This window comes from Eleginops maclovinus, chromosome 23, assembly GCF_036324505.1.
Source record: "Eleginops maclovinus isolate JMC-PN-2008 ecotype Puerto Natales chromosome 23, JC_Emac_rtc_rv5, whole genome shotgun sequence".
Lineage (NCBI taxonomy): Eukaryota > Metazoa > Chordata > Actinopteri > Perciformes > Eleginopidae > Eleginops > Eleginops maclovinus.
Window position 1 is genome coordinate 20,130,964 of NC_086371.1, and position 21,605 is coordinate 20,152,568.

The following is a 21,605-nucleotide window of genomic DNA, read 5'->3' on the forward strand; positions in this document are numbered from 1 at the left end:
TATCCATTGGATTCAATATGTGTTCTTACCTTTCCACTGAGATGAATTGTCAAAGGTTGTGGGCTTGGATTCATGAGATACTGGTTGTTTTGCTTTTTATAATAATGGTTTAGTATAACTCAAACTACCATTAAAAAAAAATGCTATTTAAACCTCTGTATTGTAAATTGGCTGTTCAATTTTCTTAATGAGGACCTGACACAGTATGATATTAGCGAGTTCATCTGTTCAAAGAGCAGTGTCCTCTGCTGCCCTATCATTTATTTAGCTAAATAAATTCACTTTTTTAAATCCCTGATTTATGTCTACAGGTATTCTCTCAGGCTGCACTCGCTGCCAACAAACAATAAATAAAATAGTGTTCTGAACATGGCCGTGCAGTTTGACACAATCGTTTGATCGGCCATGTTTTGTAGTTTGAGAAAAGACTTAATTTCTTGGTTAATTCCTAATAATTAAAGTAAGTAAAAGGATAGCTGTGAATAAAAGTGATGAATTTGTGCAACATATGAAATTAGACCATCTATCTGGGGTTAGTTTGATCTAGGCTGCGGTCAAAGTGTATATTTGTAAAAAAACATCCAATTGTTTGTGCTTATTTTGACCAGAACATTCAAGTGCTGGTGTTTGTCAGTGTCCACATCTGTTTCCTGTAAACATAATCACACTAAAGTTGTAATGTGTGCTTTATTGGGTGTGTTGCTTATTTTAAGAGATGCATATTTTCTACTGCGCTCTAAAGTGTCCTTACAGCGCCGTTGAGCGCACAGTTTTGCAGAAACTAGATGATAAACATGCTGCATTATATAACACTCAATTAGTGGGCACGTTGTTTTGACTCTGGGATTAAAAAACTGATTTCCAGTCATGCCTGCAGACACATTTTCACAGTGCCAACTAAGCAGCTCACCAGACAAAACCGTGCCACGATAAATCTGTTATCCTTTCCCATCCCACTGCTGGGGACACAGGGACACGGTAAATGAGCGGCAGAGTGGGAGGGGCTGGATTAAATTCCCATTGGCTGCACTGCTGCTGTCAGCTCCTCCCACACAACCCCCTCTGCTCTCTTCCGAGCATCCTGGCTCTGCCACAGCACCGCCATCATTGAGCTTGGAGATGCTGTTTTGCTGTGCTGAGAGAGATTCATTTGTTTGGTGAATAGATGAAGCCTGGCTTTACCAAGAGGATTAAGGGATTTGATTTATTTTTCTTGCCCTGATCACATCTATCAGCCTGTGCCACCCACCGCTGGCCAGCTTTCTGTGTATCCTCCAGCCTTCACAGCTGGATTTAGATTTTGAGTCGGGAGACCTGCCATGCTGATCTGCGTGCCTCCACTTTTTTCAAGGCCGTCTCAGCGGAGTAGCTCTCACTACTGCTTTTTATTGATGTATTTATTGTTTGCCTGTCAGTCCTGCCATCACTTTACTCATGATACACTAAGGAACACCATGGCGTGTGGTTCATAGCCAGCATCAAGCTTCTTAGTGAAGAAACTTGAATTTTTTTTCGGGATAAAAACACCCTGCTTTATTTTTGAGAGATGTTGTGGTCTCCGAAGCTCTCCCTGTCCAACATCCACGTGCGTCTGACAGCAAAGGGTTTACTCCGAAGCCTTCAGCTGCTGTCAGGATGCAGGAAGAACACGGTGGTTTTCAAAGCAGGTTTGTCACTTACTTGATATTGAATATTTCTACCTACATTATTATGGGTTTTGCTCTCTCTACTGTTCTGTTTAAGCATATCCTACAAGTGTTTGCCTCTCACGGTCGACCTGAAATCTATTTTTAGTACGGCTAGTATTTACTAGTTGGCCAGGCAGGAGGTTCATCTTTCATTTACCCACCTTGCTCACCAAAATGTGTGACCCTGAGCAGAGGTATTGACTATATGGAATGATAGGAATAGGATTTTATTCAAACTAAACATCAGATTGGTCTCATAAATGCCATATTGACAATTAAACACAGTTTGTATTATATTTGAGGACACCTTTTTATGGCTCACAGTGACACCCTGTACTCCTGTGTCACCGTGAGATGAACCAGGGTTATTTTGGTTCTTGGTTTCTAGGTCAAGCTACAGGAACCTTGTTTTGATTGTTGAACGGCATTGTGGGATGCTTCCTGTGGTTCCCACATAATGGAAACCCTAGTGTTTAAAGGTTATGACCTGATATGGTAATCCTGCTTTAGGGTCTTGAACTCTTTTAAATACAAAATGGGATAATATGTATTATTCGAACAAAGCAAAACAATTATCCAGTGTGTTACCATTATTGGTATTGTGTCAACAAAAGCACTAAAACAAGAGCTTGATTGTGAAGGGTCTCATCACCCATCATGCTTTGTGCTATGGTGTGATGTCCCCTTAGCAGCACAGCACTGAGTACTAGTATTTGATGCCAACTGAACAGTGATGTAGAATTGGTACATTAAATAGATCTTTGTGCATGGGAGGAGGAATGAAATGAAGAAGGCAACACGTGTCATCATCTCTGGGTTCAGAATCTTTGATGGAAATAGCTGCAGGTCCTCTGTTGCCATGGAAGAGCGGTCAAAGGGAGAGACGGCCTGCATGCTTATATAACGTCAAACTCAATGAAAGTGCACAGTTGTATTAGATAATAAACCCAGATAAATAAACGTCTAGACAATATTTAGCCCATAAATATTTCCTGAGAAGTGAATTTTTTATTGAATAATACTGGGTAGCTAAAAATGAATGTCTGAATACAACAAGACTCAGCAGAAATGTGTTGCATAATGTCCAGTTCTGGCCTTCTGCAAAACGAGCACAAGATAACAGCTTGCAGGCAAAAAACATACATGGGAAGATCTTTTTGCCAGTTCCTCTATATATAGACCTGAGCGTAGCTACATTCTGCTTCAGGTTGAAAAGAATGCATTCATGAAAAGACAACAAATGAATGATTACATGCAGGGCTGCGTAATAAATCGTTGTTTTGCTCACATACAGTATCATTAGAAACCTACTCTTGAAATCAAATCCTTTTTTTGGTGCCTTTTTTTTTCAGTGCAGCATTGAATTTATTCAGTATGAGAATCTTATAAACAATTACCTTGTTTATCTTGATATAACAAAGAGTGTATGTTCTTTATTAGCATACTGTTATTTTTTAATCAGCGTTTTCAGACCAGCTGACAAGAAAGAAGACTTTGAAATCAGCTTCTTCCTTTTTCACAGCATTTTTACATATTATCATTGTACCGTGCAGCCCTAATTGCATACTACTACATTACAGAGGGATAAGAGATTTGAATTCTGCTTATTTTTCCCAGTATATATTATTTGACGAATGTAATATCACCTGACAATGTGCAGTAGTTTGACAGCCAGTCATTGAGCCCGGCTCCCTTCTGTATGCAGGCCTGTTAGTGGTGCGTGTTTGCTGTGATGCTGCTGGACACGGTGTCCCCTTAAGCTCTCTGCACAGCCAGCAGGGGGCGTCCTATTTTAAAGAAACCCTTTTTAGATTTAGTGAACTGCAGCATCATCAAAACGTTTGAAAGCTGAGCAGCACGGATCCACTGAGTGTTTGGATCTGTGTCAGAAAGAGATTTTCTACTTTGACGTTTGTCAGGCTCTCCTGATGAACTGTATGTGATGCAAAAAAAAGAGGAGCTCAAATGAGGGTGTGAATAACGGTTTGTAAAGGATGAAGTCAGGACATTGACATGTAATCTGTTTCACATTTGTGTCCCGTGTTCCACACACATTAGTAACATTATGTAACATTTATCTAAAACTGAAAACAACTTTCTCAAATTCACTCAAGTTACATACTCCGGTGTGTGTCTTTTTTTTGTTTGTCTTGAAGGTGGCGCTGTGTTTTAATCTGAATGGTTTACTTTGGCTGCGAGACGCCGGGAGAAACTAGTTTTTGAAGTGAACCGCACATCCTGATACAGAGCTGTGTCAACTCCAGTCTGGCATTAATCTAACTCATCATAATTCAAATGAGTTTTTACCGTTCTGTACGGAGTAGAATGTTTTTGTTTTGCTGCAGTAACTCTACAGCTGGAGTGTGTTTACCCTCTCAGTTCATTACATCAGTTTTCCCTCTGTTGGTATTGCCAGCCTGGAGTTTCATTCCCTCTGCAGTATTATGTCGCCTCTGTTAGGCCAGGGCAGCTCCTGGATCAGCTGAAGGCAGGGAACATACTTCCTCTGGTTAGAATAAATACCTTCTCTGCCAATAGAAAGTGCAGGGTGTTATTTTAAAAGGTAAGTAAATACAGCATGACTTTGCTCAGATAGAAATCCCATAAATGTTATTTCCACAGTCAAGGTTTTCGGCTTGGTTTGCTTGTTTGTGTCTGTTTGTCAGAAGGGTTACAAAAAAACCGTCTCGCCTGATTTTTATGACACTCAGTGGAAGGGTGAAGCGTGGGCCGAGGAAGAATCTGTAAAATTGTGCAGCAGATCTGAATTACAGGCCTGACACACATCATTTTTTGCTTATGTAAATGGCCTTGTGGGAGTTCTGTCTCTAAGAGTCCTTCTGGGATGTCTGGGATAAAATGACACCCTGCCCAGTGCAATCTAAATTTAACTTGAGTGTGCTCCAGGTTATGTGCTTCATAAAGGACATGATTATAAAAGCTTCATGGGCATGGGTTGTGCCTGCATAGTATAATAGAGGGGAACACTGTGGTGTATTCAACTCATTATGTTTTAAAAGTAGATTTACTGTGGTTTTAATTTCCAAATGTACAGTTAGTGATAGAACTATTTGTGTTTTTGTGTATTAATCTTTATTGGCACTAATGGCTCTTACATAAAAGGCAGACAGAGCGTAGTGAGTATTGCCCCGGGCCTCTGGTGGTACAATATATTCCGTTCCCTGGTGTTCCCCATATGACCCAGGCTTTTCTCACTGCTGTGTTACATAACGCTCGCTGCAGTCTCCTCACAAACAAACACAAGAACATAATCAGGTTCCTAATATCAAGGATACGTAATTTTCTTCCCTCGTGTCCTCACTACTCAGTTTGTCACTCTTGTTTGGAAGTGGCTGTTGTGTGTCAGAGAAAACCAGGAATTGACGGAAGCTGTTGTAAGGGGGTGATGTATTTATAAAGCTGATGTAAACCAAAACTACATTAGCACGCCGTTGTTAAAATAGGTTGTCCTTGGGGGCCAGCGTCTGCATCACTAGATTGAATCAGGATATGGAGAACTAATTGCATTGAGGATGTGTTGTCGGAGGAGCAGCGCTGAGAATCAACAGGCTCTTATTCTCTTATTGGACGGACCGCAGAAATATCCCGGGCTCTGACACTGGAGCTTGCATCCCTGACCCTCACAGGGGTAAATAAGGGCGGGGTGGGGGGGGGGGTGCTGCTGTCAGACCAGCTTACCGGTTATGGAGGGGGGTATGGTGATGATCAACGTTGTCACAACACTCAACACACCTTCCTTCACAGTGGACAAGAACAAACCGAAGGCCGCCTCCCGCCAGCAGCACCCTCAGCAGCCGACGTCCCAACCTAGCCAGCGCAGTGGATCCCCGGATGTGGTGCCAGCGACTGTCGCCGAGGGGGGGAGGAAGGACCAGAACGTCCGGCAGCTCGGTGGCCTCCTGACAGAGAGTAACCGAAGATTTGATGCCATCGCCATCGTCTTGCAGCGAGCTTTAGCTGAGGTAGGAACCTTTTATTTATGAAATGGCATTTTTTTATGTTATATCGGACTCTCCAAATGATTAATCCCGGCAAATGATCCAAGGTGTACAAAGACAAGATACAATGCCGCATTACTGCGATTTGTATTCTGTCACTGACCTTTTTTGAACATGCATATAGAGAATATAAAAAAAAGAATCTCATTATGATGGATAAATGATTGCTAGGAAGAGAGATAGATACTTTAATGCTATCAGTAATCATAACAGTTCTTCAAATGATAGGCCATGTTCAGCTTGTGATTGTTGTGGTCTATTTCTACTAATGCAGCAACAATTACACTGTGGTTAATGTCATCACACTAGGTTGCGTAGTTTAAAAACAGAAAACTCTCTTTGAGGAATCATACTGCTTATGTCCATCAAATGTCTATACAGAATTGCAAGTTCTTAGTCTTAGCTTTAACATACAGATTAAAACCTGTCAGTCAAATGCAAGTGAAATTTCGACATAGCTTGAATGTACTGGGGTAGGTCTGAAATCGTCTTAATGACATAACTACAAGTGTTGCAACATCATGTCCTGTGTGTTGATACGAGGCAAGCTAAATGGCTTTTCTATTTACAGAAGCAGCATGAAGGGTGAGTGTAAGGGTACGGAGGACTAGTCATAGACATACTTGAAAGCTGTCCAACACAGAACAGCCCTGTTGTTGTAATGCACGGAGCAACTGAAGCAATCCTGGATTTAATAATTCATCTTTATTGCAGCATGATTTGTTCTTGGGGAGAGGAACTTGTTCTGAACTTGGTCTCTTAGTTTCCTAGATTTGAAGGTTATTCAGGTAGCATGAGAGCCCTTTTTAAAATATGGATGTTTGAACTTGCTGTTTGTTTTGGATCTGTTTTAATAGCGGTGCCATGTGATTGGCTTCCAGGAACTAGACGCCCCAAGGGATTAATCTTTTGCACAGCACAGTACAAACAGGCTTATCCTATCAGCCAACCCCCCCCCAACCATACTACCATGCTCCCTCATTGAGCTGTACTCAAAGCAAAAATATGATTTGCTGCTTGCTATTAGGTTTATTTAATCAGTAGCTCTAAAAGCTAATACATGTGAGTTATAGAATTAAATTAAATTGATGCAGTCGGAAAATATTCCTATCTTTGTTTTCCTGTAAACCTGGAGGAATCAAACGGATACCCACATTGAACAGGAATGCCACCAGCTATTTCAGTCTCCCTGTTAACTTTAGAAGTGCCCTTGTCAAATGTGTTGACGGAACAACTCGAATGTACCAACCAAATAGGAATGAGGACATAAGAAGATATTAAGTGGCTCTAACACTTCATAGGAGTACACCACTCGTCCAGTTATCATAAACACAGTAATGTTAGTGTTGGGAAGTGTCCAACAAGTAACGCCTTCTTCTCAATTAGTTACATTTTAGTCCTTTTGACTCAAAAAAATGTGTCTTGTCTCTGAATTCAGAAATATATATATATATATGGTTCCTAACCCTAAGGAACCATAAAACAGTGCTGTTTATTTCTAAAAATGATCGGTAGTATGATGTCCAGAAGGGATTTATCATATATGTGGGATTTGATCCCTTCCTCCACTCTTCATTATCCCCTGGCTCATAATGCCTGTTGCATTGACTATTGTCAGAGAGAGGACGCATTCCATCAGCGCACTGAGGTATTTCATGGATTATTAAAGAAACACTTGATAAACCAACCAAGATCAAAAAAGTCACGACAGTGAAATTCCCCCAATAAGTTTCCAACTGTTATCCCGATATGATATATTTTTTCCAAGTACTTTGGATTTTTTGTGTTTGTCAGATTAGGCCAGTTGAGTGGCCCACAGCGTTAATTTCATTAAGTAAACTGCCCTAAAATATAGCTTTTAAAAATAAAAATACTAACAAAATCTCCTTTACTTGAGTTCAAAGAAAGGGGAGACCATTTCTATAAGACTGATTCTCAATGCAGCAATTCACATTCCTGTGCTGTTGATAAGATACAAACTAACAAGGACATTTTGCATAGCACTAAGACTAAATAAAAATAAAAAGTGGACAAATGGAACATTTAGACAAGGGGCAGACATCAGGCCTGCCAGAACTCTCCTCTAGAGGCCGCTGGAAGCTTGCCCTGATTCCTGTGCACTCCACTGGACCGTATCTGACGTGTTGCCACCCCCTCGGACACATGAGCACAGGGAGTGGAGGCCAAATCTATAAAATGCCAGACATTGGGCTGTAAAATCAGCCTGCTTGAACACATAAATCTTATTTCACTTTAGCATCCCTGTACTGCACAAACGATAGCTTTACAGGACACCTGGGGAGGGGGCAGAGGAAAAGGAGGACCCTGTTTCTAGCTGTAGCTGTGGTGCGCCTAGCTTAGCAGAAAGGGCCATCACATGCTCACATTAGCAGTGTTTTGGGGTCAGGGATCAAATACCTGTTGCTGCTGTAGGGACCCCTTCTGGCTGTTTGCTAGAAATGCCTATATTTGTGAGTTATTACCAAGCATCATAGTGACTCTGAAGGAAAGGAAACGACTGATTAGCTTAACTTCTAACATGAAACATGTGATCAAAAAACAAGGGGATGTCAGTGAGAATTTACCAAATGTATAAACATGGTTGTGCGCTCTAAAGTAAACCACTGCTTCTTTTAAGTCGAAATATAGAAAAGAACTCTTTGATTTATGTCCTTTGGCCTACATTACAGCAACTGTTTTACTTCAGAGTTTGACTCCAGACACGTCCCCTGTGGCAGTGCTCTGGATAGTGACACAGTTCATATCTGTCCAATTTTAGCCTCAGCTAGCTTCAATGAGTGCTGTGGTGTCTGCTGCTGTCAGTTGCACGGCCCCACTGATCAAAAAGGCGAAAAAATATATAAACTATCCTGATTATGCAGTCAAGTGTCAAAGATGTTTTGACATTTGCTCCTTAGATGTTTAGGAACCTTCATCACCATCAACACGTTGTAACCTGATTCACATTCCAGGCACCAGAACACCAGTAGTCACTTATTTTTTGAGAATGGTGTGCATGGTATTGACCGATGCCTATGTGCAGTCCTGCAAAAACAACGCTGGAGAAAAGAGTGTTTAAATTTACGAGAGGCTGGTCCATGTCATGTGACAGCTGGTGGTTGCTTGACTCATTTCCCATGTTAGGGGGGCAGGGTTGCGAAACTGATTGCATCAACAAATATTAAAAAATGTTTGTTCCTCCTGTCATTGAGAGCAGCTGACTCAACCACAGCATGTCCTCCACTGGAACCAACCATTCCAATTAATGTATTCAGGCTATAAAACACACATAACTCGCATTTGATTTCATCAATTCAGCCCAGCAGAGTAACCGTGTTTCACATGCGGTAATGGACAAGTATTGTGTGCATGCAGTGTGTAATGGAATCCGGTGGTCACTCATCAGCCCAAGAATAGGAGGCAGCAGCTCCTCAACATAGTGTGAGAATGTCCCAGCTGTTGACTTGATATGGTTACGATGAACAGCAGCTCACCGAGGGCAGAGCTCTGTTTCTTATCATGTGTTTGGATGCCGTGTGTGAGCTCTGGACCTGGTTAGACATACTGTCCCTCAAAGAGCGAAAGCTGTGAAACACATTGCACTTCAGCAGAGGAATGCAAGCACATTCCCAAATTCACCATCTCGCTTTACCTCTCCTGAAATTCACAATATTTCGAGGAACTTGTAACTTGATCAGAAGCAATTAGACATTGATCTCAGTCTACCATCAAGTGTTATTCTACACCTGACATGGGATCATATTGATGCTCACTGGGGACAGTTCTGCTCTCTGCTGCTGGGTAGATGTCCCTTAGAGCTGCACAGGCTGAAGTATAAGATGCTTAACATGTCCTTCTAATGAATGCATGGTAACTAAGGCGGTTAGTCAGAAAAAGACAGTATTCTTTAATTCTATACTCTCAAAAAGAATCTTGATATTAAAAGGTAATTCATTCTACTCACAAACACTGAACAGCTATCCCATTGAGTCTAAACTACTGGAAACACTAGACAAAAAAAAAATTATATATGTATATATATATATATATATATATATATATATATACATACATACAGCCCCGGAAAAAATACAGAGACCACTTCAGCATTATCAGTTTCTCTCGTGTTATTTTTTATAGGTATGTCTTTTGACTTAAATTATTATTATTTTATTGTATTCTTTAAACTACTGACAATTTTTCTCTGTGTTGGAATTCAACACACATTGGAATGGCGGCCATACATGTAGAGATAAAGATTTAAGGAACAATTGGAGTGGTCTCTGAATTTTTTCCGTGACTGTATATGTATGACAAAGGGAAAATGATTGCTGCAATTTAATGCATTTCAGAGTGATCTGTCAGCATGATATCATCTTGTAATGGAGTAATTGTACTCCTGGAGCCTGTAGCTGCAGAGCTTATCGTAAGGTGGAGATGCAGAGGGGTGAGGGGATGACTTGATGTGGGCTTGGATGAGTGGTGGGGGGAGGATGTTGGTAATAAAGCCTCACCACGTATCCCCTGGGGAAGGTCAGTGCACAAGCCCTGCTCCATCAGCCTGTCAGGCAGCTCTGCACAATTTATGTTTGCTCCACTCCTGCTGCCTTAAAGTGACCCCACCTCGCCGGGGAGGAGGCTGTTCCTCTGCGCGCTGTAGCCTGCCCCCTTTTGTGTTTTTTTTAGGTGTATTACGGTAATGCACTCTGCAGTTGCTCTCCTCAGCCAGCGGCTTCTTCAGATGTAGTCAGAGCAGTCTGGGAGGAGGCGTGTGGAGGTGGTGTGTCCACCTGGACCGCCGTTTATCCTGGAGTACTGGGTCTCTATAGCTGGGGGGGGGGACTCCCACTACCGATCCTCAGGCTGAGGCTGGATCATGGGCTGTTCTGGCAGCAGAACGTGCCTTAGTGCCCCATACGCTGCAGAGAGGGTAACTGGCTTCTATATTGTTCTATCTGCGGGGAGGAATCTGAGCTTTACAGGACAGAAGGATACTATTTGTTTTGTGTAAACTAATCAGAGGAGAGCTGGTCAGCTTGTCTTTCTATTTTGTCTCTGGTTGATGATTAAGTTATTCCAGCTGTATGACAGTTAGTGATAATGAATCAGCAGAGAGTGGTATTTACAGTTTTGGGTTTGGATGCGTCAGTTTGAGTCTAAAGGAGCACTGCAGTTCCAGCGCAGCCTCCTCTTTACTGCAACTCTGAGTCAGAGTGAGAGAAGTGAAAGCTGACAGCAGGCATGTGCTCAGAGAAACACGAGTTGAATGTCTGTTTTCCGTAACCTCCCTCCTTTGTTGCTGCGGTGTTTGTGATGTATTTGCATTTGGTATTCAAACACAGAATCCTGGAAGGAAAATCTGTGTGAGGGAGTTGCCCTGTCAGCATTCCTTCGTGTAGGAATCAACTTTACAGATCCCTTATGCTGGCATTGGGATCTTTACTGTGATGATTTATGTCCTGCATTTACACCCTTCATGACTGTTTGTTTACCCCCCCCGCAGCGCGATGAAGCCACACGGCAGTGCAGGGATCTCTCCCAGGAGCTGGTCACCCTTCAAGGAGAGCTGGGTAAGTGAGGTCACCTTGGTCACACACACCAGCTGTGTTTAAAGTTGTTATCACCAAAGCACACACTCCTGCTCTGCTTTTATTTCTCCTTTCTGATAAGTGTGTGTCCTTTTTGATTGTTCCGTTAGGATGACAAGTCAGGGAGCGCTTTGGATCATGTTTGTCCATCATGAGTCTCTGGTTGCTGTCTAATGTAGTTATAGATCTGAGTCATTGGCAATTTGATTTTGTTGTTTATCGTGTATGTTGGGCATTATTTAGTCACACATTAATTTGCACAAGACAGTCTTTATTTAATTAAATAATGATACAATATTTCAGTTCTGCGACTGTAATCAAATAGCAGGAAGCAAAATATTTGTTAAAGGCTAAATACTATTTTTTATTAAGTATTAGGGAGCTGCAGGGATATCCAACCGTACACATTTTATTCTACAAACTTTACAAAATGTGTTGTTTTCAGACAGATCCTGTTAAAAAAAATGAAAAAGACTCTAATCATTTAATACCAGTATTTATTTTTCAATTATAAAATTATGCAAAAATGATCATAACCACTCTAATATCAGTTCAAATAACCACAATTTGTTTGAGTTTTTCCAAATAGTTTTTTATATGAAAGGGGGGTGGGGGGGTGGGGTCTAACTCACCACCCAGATGCCCCCTGTTGTTCTACCTCCACTTGTTAATCTCTTTTTCCTCCACTAGTAATCACATGCCTATCTCTCACGGAATGAGTGTGTGTTTTTAAGTGTCGCTGAGCTGTGCGTTCTCAGCCCTTTCCCCAGGGAGAGGCACTCTGACCTCTGACCCCCCCCAGTGGTGGAATGCCCCACCACCTGAGGCCTGGCAGAGGCTCTGAGTTAATGACCCGTGTGCTCTGTCCAGCCTGTGTGCTGTCCCACAGAACAGCCCTGTATGTACGGGCACATGCATTTCATCACTCTCACATACTTAAGTCTACCCTATTGTTGTGCCCCCCCCCACTCCCCTCACAGCCTCGGGACTTCCACATGACTGCTCTTACACGCTGAGCACTGTTATATCTGAGCTTTGACACATTCTTCCCTACACTAACTTTTGATTCATGTGTAGTAAAAGATGTTTAGGAATCCAGACACACCGAGACGGCTGCTTCCACAGGGATGTCACTCCTCATGCAGCGATACAGCACAGTCTTGGACCAAATCCAAATCTGTGATAGGACCACACACCCCTTTTATCATTCCTGACAGTGGGCCAAACTGCAGCTAACTTTAGATTAACTAGGCATCCTCCCCCCTATGAGCCATGGGGGGTTTCACTGTGTGGATTTGGACTACAAAGTCTCATATGGCCAGATCTCTGCTGCACATGTTGTTGAGCCGTACATGCCAAAGCCTGAGAGATGGTCACTATACCGCTTGGCCACTGTTCCTCGATCAGTTATTCCACTCTCACTGAGGTGAATCCTCATGATCTGGAGTTTGAACTGCAGCTCTGTTTTAGCCGTTCAGAAACACAGACTCTGGAACTATAGGACACCAATAAGAATATCAATTATGATTAGAAAGATTTGAGACGTGACAAAGTTGTTCAACATAAGGTTATTGCAACCATAACTCGGATAAGTTTGAACCATAAACAACTTCTACAGCATGTGGCCCTCATGGCTAAAATGGGGAACATCATGTGCTAAAGGGACGGCAGTATCTCAGTCTGTAGACACTCGGATTGGGAGCCAAAGGACGGTTCAAGTCCCAATCGGACCCAAAAATACTGAAGGAGTGTTGGACAGGTAGCTGGAGATGTGCCAGTTCCCCTTTACCAAACTTTACATAACAGAGAGACATGTTATATGTATTCAAAGTTAATGTGTATAGGTACTGAATTCGAACAACTTGGGGATAAGAAAGGGTCTTCATCTTCTTCTTCTTCCTCCTTTATCTTCTTATTCTCCTCTGTCTTCCTCCTTTATCTTCTTCTTCTCTTCTTCTTCCTCATTTAGCTTCTCATTTTCCTCTCTCTTCCTCCTTTATCTTCTTCTCCTTATTCTGAAATGCTAAGGACCTTCCTTAGCTTCTTTTTGCTAACCACGATATCATTATTCTAGAACAGGAGAAGGTGACTTTTATTATGCACCTTTATTTTTGCTCTGATTTGTGGAGCACTGAATGTTCCTGCCACACATGTTGTAGCATAGCAGAGCAACATCTGGGTTCAGTATTATATTACGCCCACTATTAAAGACTCACATAGTCTCAACTTCACTGTGGTTTATGTCCACATGGTGTATTTGAGACCAGAATAACCTGCTATACATGAGAGCAGCGTGCTGTTCTCCTCACTGTACTCCATCAGCGTTTGTTCTCTGATGAGTGGAAGTTCACATTGGCTGGCAGAGCATCAGCTGTGTTTTGGCACCAGCACTTAAACCAGAGCGAGGTTATGGAGTTGGGCTCCGCCACCCACTCCAGAGCAGACACAAGCACTTGGCAATGGAAACAGTTGAGAAATAGTGAGACTGGCTTACAGAACCAAGACTGAAGCAACCTATTGCATAGACGTAGACATGGCGATGTGCCAGCTGTACAGGGAGGAACAGACTCCTGATTTAGGGGTATGTCACTTATGATACTGATTTCGAGATAGTGAGAAAGAATTAAGAGACTAATCTTCATCTGCCTTTTAATGACTTCAGTGTAGCTGCATATGCAGTCAAGTGCAGGAGGACCCTCCCCCATAAAGTCACTTTTTCCATTCCTTTTCTGAGCACAGTTAGTGTCACACATTCACATCAAGGGAGAACTAGTTCCTCAGTGGGTGGATCACATTTCTTACCTAAGCATTTACTAATAGACATTTTCCTCCGTCCAATTTTAATGAGTATTACAGTCCAACGTCAAGTCTCTAAATCAAAATAGTTTATTTATCCCAGGGGGGAATTTGATTTTGTGACAGTTGCTCCATTAATAAAAAAAATAGGAATATGTCGATACATATAAGAAGTTAAATAAGAAATGTGCAATAAAAGGGTCAAATAATAGAAGTGAAAAGGTGCCATTTAAATTAGAAATGTTATTTATATAAACTTGAGTCAGAATGTGCAACACACAAGATGTTAAAGTAACGGTGTATAACTACAAGTAAAAATAAAACCGTTTATAAAAATATAAGAGATGAAGTTAAAATGTGCGTGTTGTACAACAAATTACAACAATAAATCAATAGAAATGTGTATATTACAATGTATGAAGTGGTACTATTAGCATTAATAACATTTGAATATGGAATAAAGGACATAAATCACCCGACCTGTGGATAACACTAGCAATCCACTTCTGTGTCTGTTCTGTGATATTTTACATTCATCTTTTTTTTATTTTCTTACAACTTCTACACCGGTGACCCCGATAGAGACTAAAAACGCATGTCTTTCACTACACAACTTGTGTCATTTATTAACAGCTAAAAACTCAGCCAAAAACCTTACCATCAACATTCTGTGTTACCATAGTAACACTGACACTGTTCAACAGCCATTGTGTGAGTGTGAATGTTAAACATTACCGAAACGGCACATGAGATGAAAGCTTGTTTAACCACAGGTGACGGTGAATCATGTCCTATCAGCCTTAACACTGTCATCGTTTTTCGCAAGATGAAACACTAAAGTTGACGCTTTGTTGTTTCCAGTCTGCTCCGTGCACTCGTCTGAGCGTCTAGAGAAGGAGCGGGATGAGTTGCGAGCGTCTCTGGAGGAAGCGCTGCAGAAGCTGCAGGCTCAGCACCAGCAGGACCTGTCCGAGCTGGAACAGAGGCTGCAGGCCTTCTACCAGGTCGAGTGGGACCGGGTGCAGCTCACCTACCAGGAGGAGAGCGAGCGGTGCAGGACCCTGCTGCAGCAGCAGGTCGGTCCCGTCGATGTTTGATCTTATAACCAGCGATGGAGAAGCAGCATTGACTTATTATGCTACTTCCATCTGACACAGACTAGCAGAAAACTGCAGCTGTGCTGCACCTCCGTACTTCTAAGTCAAGACTGACGTTTTTTATTTGCCACTGCCTTCACCAAATAACTATTCATATTTCACACTGTTCTGCAGCTATTAGTCTTATATTTTATACCTTTTACTTCATCTTCTTTTAATTGGTATTCTCTTGGCTTTTACATTTTAATAATATTCAAATGGGACTTTATTTTCAGTTTGTTTGTTCCCACTAACATCTAATGTTTTCTGTAAAGCACGATGAATTTGTGCACTACAGCTCAATTTAATAATTACCATCGCCTCATACCCATCAGTCACGCAACAAACATCATTTAACCCTAACCACAATCTATTCCTCAACATAAAAGAGCAGTTGTATTCCTTAATTCTTGCACTGCAAGCCCACTGACAGCTCCTATTGCTTAACATCCATTAGAGAATGCACCAAAAATGAAAAAACAGTTATCCTAAGATGTCATACGAACCCTGGCATGATGATCCTTTGCCCTCCTTACCACTTCATTTTGATATTCATTTTTTATTTCATTTTTTTATTTGATATTAGTTGATGCAGGAAGATGTACTATGTCCTGCTGTATTTTCATGTGTAGCCTCTTGTCATGTTAAAGTCATTTAATTTATTGAAAAGCCATTCTCTATAAAGGCTCAGACCACAGTGGAGGGTGGGACGTTCATTATACTATGTATACCGGTACTGTCAATGTAGAGTTAAAATGTCAGTGTTTATTTAAATCTTTTCTGTGCGTCAAGAGAAAAAGAGTAAGACAAATCTTAAGTATTGCAGTGATCAGTAAGGCCTTATATTTCAAATAAAGTGTATCCTGTGTTCTGTTTTTAAAGATGGAAGAGCTGAAAGCCAGCCATGAGTCCATGAAGCAGGGGCTGGAGAGCAGCCATGCAGAGCAGCTGCAGTCTGTGAAGCAGCAGTATGAGTCGTCACTGCAAGGTGAGAGAACAGCCTCTGATCCAAGAGAAACTGCCTTCCTGCTCTGAAGCCCAGAAAACCTTGGCTGTATTTCCCTCTTTATATTCTATCTCTTAACAATTTCATGTGTGCATCGTTGTATTGCATAATACCAGAAAACTTCTGGGCTATGAGCTCTGTTTTAAGTTTTCTGAAATATTTATGATGTGATAAACCTCCTCAGAGCTCAGAAAAGTCCACGACGAGGAGCTGCAGTCTTTGGACGCTTCTCTGAAGGATACAGGAGACACTCTATCTGTAAGACTGTTTGTTTTCCTTCTTCCTGAAAGAGTGTAAAAGCTTTACTCTGAGACTCTGTTGTGCTGCGTCCGTCCACAGGGACAGATTGAAGCGCTGACTGCGGAGAACAATGCTCTAATTGAGAAGCTGACAGCCATGGAGAACAGGAGGAAACAGCTGGCTGAGAAGAGTCAGGTACTGCTTCCCCTTTGAGCGCTTATTATAGCAGAGCGCCGCTTCAGAAGCATCTCATGACCCGGTGTCAGCCTCTAAGCAGGAGCGATAGCAAAACCATTAAGGCAGTGATTAGCAGAGAGATAACCCAGCAGCACACACCAACATCTTTACACATTTCCCAACCCTTGTGCCTCACTGAGGTCATTTTATGTTTGTTATTCTTTATTTGGAGTCGCATAATATTGATTACATTTAGCTCAGTTAACACATCAATTTATTAAGAGATCCCAAAACACAAACCAACAATAAATAAATTCCAAAACAAACAAATAATGTTTTTTAAAATCATTTTGGCTGTGCTAATGCAAACACCATCAATCTTGACATCGGGTTGAAGTTTTATTTTCTTTCAAAAAATTGGAGCATGGACTTCAGCTCCTATAAGCTGTGCGGCCAAAACAAGATAGTCAGACCCTTAGGATATGGTAAATGGACTGCACTTAAATATCGCTTTATCATGTATTAACTAACCCTCAAAGCGCTTTACATGTGCGTTATTCACCCTTGCTCAGCTCATTCATACAGAGCAGTGCCAGTTGCCTCAGGGAAGCCAACACTTACACACAATTGGCCATCAGGAGCAACTCAGGGTTAAGTATCTTGCCCAAGGATACATCCACATGGCTGGGATCGAACCCACAACCTTCTGGTTGAAGGACGACCACACTCCCTCGCAGCCACAGTCACCAGGATAAAAATGTCCCCCCCAAAAACACAAAATATTTAATGCCACAGCATACAGTTATTCATTGTGTTATAGCAAGCAAAAATACAACAAATTGAATAGTGGTGTTTATCGTTGATATATCCCAGACTGAAAAATAAATCCCCCAAAGCAGACAATTCTTAAATTTATAGGATTACAGGAACAAACTGGCATTTAAAAGGTTAAAATGCTGAAAAATAACCCATGTTGTCCCCTGAGGATATCAGAGCTACTCTTTAAGTGAGGCACACGGGTTAAAAAACAAACACTTAAGAGTTGTTACTATAAATCCTTCTTCAGCACTTCAGCGCTGGACACAGGTGGGTTAAACTCTTAACCTAGCACTGCCCTTCCTCTCGGCCGCAAGTGTAGATTAATATTTTCCCAGAGTGCAGTTTGGCGAGGATGCCGCTCTTCATCAGTGTAAAGTGGCTGCTCATCTTTCTGCTCTGGCACAGTGGAGTCATTAACGTTACTGCCTCACATTACGCTGCCACTCCACGACTGCTATTTATAGGACAAGATAAGAGCTGCATAAGCAACAGCTCAATGTTAGGTTCTTGTTCTTAAAAAGGACAAGGAGTTCAAACGCCACACACTTTCTCTCACTGTATAGCACAGCTGAACATCCAGAGCTTCGTTGTCTCTGACGCATGGCGCCCTCTGTTGTGTGCTTCTGGATTTATATCTACATAAAATAAACAAGCCTGTCAGTACTCATTTTTCAGACAGTCCCTGAACATCTCTGCTCTTCTTCTCTTCTTCTCTGTCCCTGCAGAAGGACTCACACACCCTGTATCTGGAGCAGGAGCTGGAGAGCCTCAAAGTGGTGCTGGATATCAAAAACAAGCAGCTGCACCAGCAGGAGAAGAAGCTGATGGCGATCGACAAACTGGTGAGGCACATGATCGAGAGGAGTTCTGGGCATCACAACAAGGACAGCAGTGGACCTCTAACAATCACCAGAATGATTAATGTGTTGTTGTATGTTTCCAGACGGAGAAAAATGTGAAGCTGGATGAGAGCCTGCAGAAGGTCCAGCAGGAGAATGAGGACCTGAAAGCTCGCATGGAGAGACACTACGCTCTGTCCAGGTAACAGCTCACCGTATGACTCCCGTAATGATGGAAACCAGACGACTCAGCTCCACTGAACCTCTCAGAGTCTGTGCCATGTTTCACATTATATAAACATTATCATAACTGAATTATTTAGAATTTTTAGTGTGAAAATACTATATTTAGTCGTACATTTTCTCTGATTGATCTAAAGTCTTGACATCTGGTGCTGGCATTAGTATGGTACATAGCACCTCATTGAAAACCACACTTTGACATTCATATCAAGCTGTAAACATTACTTTTTCTAAATGATTTCCAATTGCAATAGTTTTCTGACATTGCATATATGTGGATGTCTTTTGATATTCAACTTTTAAGTTAATAGATACTTGATTGTGATTATTGTAGTTTGTAAAATACAGCCGTTTTACTAAATAATTTAACGTATCAGCCAAACAGTTTGACCAATTTCAAAGATTTCTCTGATTTGTGCTAAGCTCAGAGAACACCTCTAAAATGTCAGTTACTGACACTAATCGGTTAATGAAAAACCCACTGTTGCACTGGTTCCCTCGAGGAATATGGGCATTGTAGTTCATTGTCTACGACACAGAGTAATGATTGAATGACCTGTAGATATTCAGGAGGAACCGATGGCTCTGTGACTGGGAGCAGGCAGAGGAAATCAGAAAGGATTGAGAGACAGATTCATGTGTTGTTTATTTGGATCTTATCGGATGTGGGAAAAAAACTCAGAACTCCAATTTATCAGGAATAAGATTGGGTGTGTGCTGTAGGGGAAAACGTCCCTTCTCTAACGTGTCTGGTGTGTTTGGGTGCATTGCAGACAGCTGTCCACGGAGCAGGCCGTGCTGCAGGAGTCCCTCCACAAGGAGTCCAAGGTGAACAAGCGCCTGTCCATGGAGAACGAGGAGCTGATGTGGAAGCTGCACAACGGAGACTTGAGCAGCCCCCGCAAGGTGTCCCCCACCTCCACCTCCCCCTCCCGCTCCCGCTCCTTCAGCCTCCAGTCCCCGCGGAGCACCGGCGTCTTCTCCAGCCCCCCCGTCTCCCCCAGATAACGATGGGCCTCCGCTTCCTGGAAGCTCGGCCCCTCTCTTTTTGAGTTATCCCTCTGGAATAAAGAGCCATGTTTGTTTTCATTAGCAACGCCTGACTTCTGGATCGGATGAACTCTGACCCTTTCTGTACAGAGACGCTTTAAAGACAGAGTCGCACAGAAGCACTTAAAAAGCAAGGCCCCCTTGTTTTATGCCTTTCACTTCTGATGGATGGGGGAGAAGGAAATCTCAGGACTATGTAATGATACACTATTTTTATTACTTGTTGGCGAGGCTTGTCTGTCCTGACACACACACACACACACACACACACACACACACTACATACAGTAAAAGATGCACACATGTCGACACAAATGGAAATTCAGAATAGCCAAGAATACAGATAACCCTGTCCCTCCTCAGAGGGTCTTTTATATGAAATATGCATTGAATATAAAACTGCTCCTTCTGGATCCCTGCTCCATTTCCTCTCAGCTAGCTGCCGAAGAGTGACAGTCAGTGTCATAATACTAACTCCAGGGCTGTACGAGTCTCCATTGATGTTCAGAATTTATTTTGTTTTGGTTAAAGTTGGGATTTTTTACACCGAGGTTGTTTTGTTTTCCACATTTCCTTGTTTTGTTGTTGTTTTGACCAAAGGACCAATCCAAGTGTGTGTGCATGTGTTTGAGTCTTGGTAATCACCCCTCACTGAACCCTCCTACTGCAGCTTTAACGTTGGGGTCCGGCAACGAGTTGACCAGAAAAGGCTTTGCTTTGTACGGGTCAGAGACCCTGCAATGTCTCAGAAAAGAGTATTTAGCGTGGATTTGTTATTATTGGTTTGTTGACCCTGTTTGGAATATGCAATTAATAAAGTCTTGTATTAAAGCTGCTGTAGCATTATCAGGCTTTAAAACCATGTTCTAAGGTAAGTAAGACCTTTTTATTATTCAGAACGCACAGCATTTCAATAAATGAATACAAACAAAACAAAAACAGGCGTGCGTTTGCGGTCAAAAACTCTTTCCGACTTCCACTTACAGACTTCCAGAAGTGTCACACTGGCAGTGTCATTTATACCCAAGGCTGTGCACTACAGTCTGCTTTCTATAAAAAAATATCAAGTAACTTAGAGCAGTCCTTAAACAAAACAAAACATTACAAAAACGGTATAATTATAATTCATGGTTATTCATTTTCATTAGAGTTAACTTAAAAGAATCTGCAATTGGCTCCCCAAAACATAGATAATATGCTTTAATGGCTCTAACACAAGGACAATAAAGATAAAGATCAAATAAAAATGATATACAGGTAAGTAACTTTTAAAACCAGGAATGAATTAAAGGAACATGTATACATATTTGAGTCGGATGATTAAATATATTTAATATTCACATTCTACATACACTCACCGGCCACTTTTTCATAAATTAGGTACACCTTGCTAGTACCGGGTCTATCATCTTGAACCAGTCTGGCTATTCTCCTCTGACCTCTGACATCAACAAGGCATTTTCACCCAGAGTTCGGCCGCTCACTGGACATTCCCCCTTTTTCGGACCATTCCCTGTAAACCCTAGAGATGGTTGTGAGGGACAATCCCAGTAGATCAGCAGTTTCTGAAATACTCAGACCAGCCCGTCTGGCACTAACAACCATGCTTAAATGCAATGGGTTGCTGCCATGTGATTGACTGATTAGATATTTGTGTTAGCGAGCAGTTGAACAAGTGTACCTAATAAAGTGTATTTTGACCGACTCGTGGCAGAAACAACTTCATTTAATATTTATTTTTAAGAAGTTTATTAAAGGGATTCATTTTTCCTGGAACTCAAACTCGGCAGGTATCAGCCCAGCCTGTCGTGTTCGAGCCAAATATCCTGACGCAAATGTTCATATCATTACCTTAAGTATAATCCAAAATCATAACTGTTCAGCAAAGTGGAAACTGCAGCAAGTGTTGCGTTGGAAACCAAATGAGTTCTGGGCCCGCAAAACACATTCCACATACGGAGAGCATTAGGGTGTCAGCCTGGCACACAGCTCAGCTCTAAACCA

General features: G+C 41.8%; 1 protein-coding gene across 2 annotated transcripts; it reads left to right on the forward strand.

Annotated features, from left to right (window-relative positions):
- Positions 1 to 1,107: 1,107 nt before the first annotated feature.
- On the forward strand, positions 1,108 to 20,432 carry mtus1a (microtubule associated tumor suppressor 1a). 2 transcript variants are annotated; one of them, XM_063877027.1, is made up of 10 exons: positions 1,108 to 1,667; positions 5,454 to 5,671; positions 11,211 to 11,277; positions 14,953 to 15,167; positions 16,110 to 16,215; positions 16,418 to 16,491; positions 16,573 to 16,668; positions 18,195 to 18,311; positions 18,413 to 18,510; positions 19,325 to 20,432. In XM_063877027.1, the coding sequence occupies exons 1-10, from the start codon at positions 1,547 to 1,549 to the stop codon at positions 19,557 to 19,559; spliced, it is 1,347 nt and encodes a 448-aa protein (XP_063733097.1). In that variant the 5' UTR covers positions 1,108 to 1,546; the 3' UTR covers positions 19,560 to 20,432. The 2 variants fall into 2 exon arrangements, with proteins under 2 accessions (XP_063733097.1, XP_063733098.1); XM_063877028.1 differs by lacking the exons at positions 1,108 to 1,667; positions 5,454 to 5,671 and adding an exon at positions 10,435 to 10,637.
- The last annotated feature ends 1,173 nt before the right edge of the window (positions 20,433 to 21,605 follow it).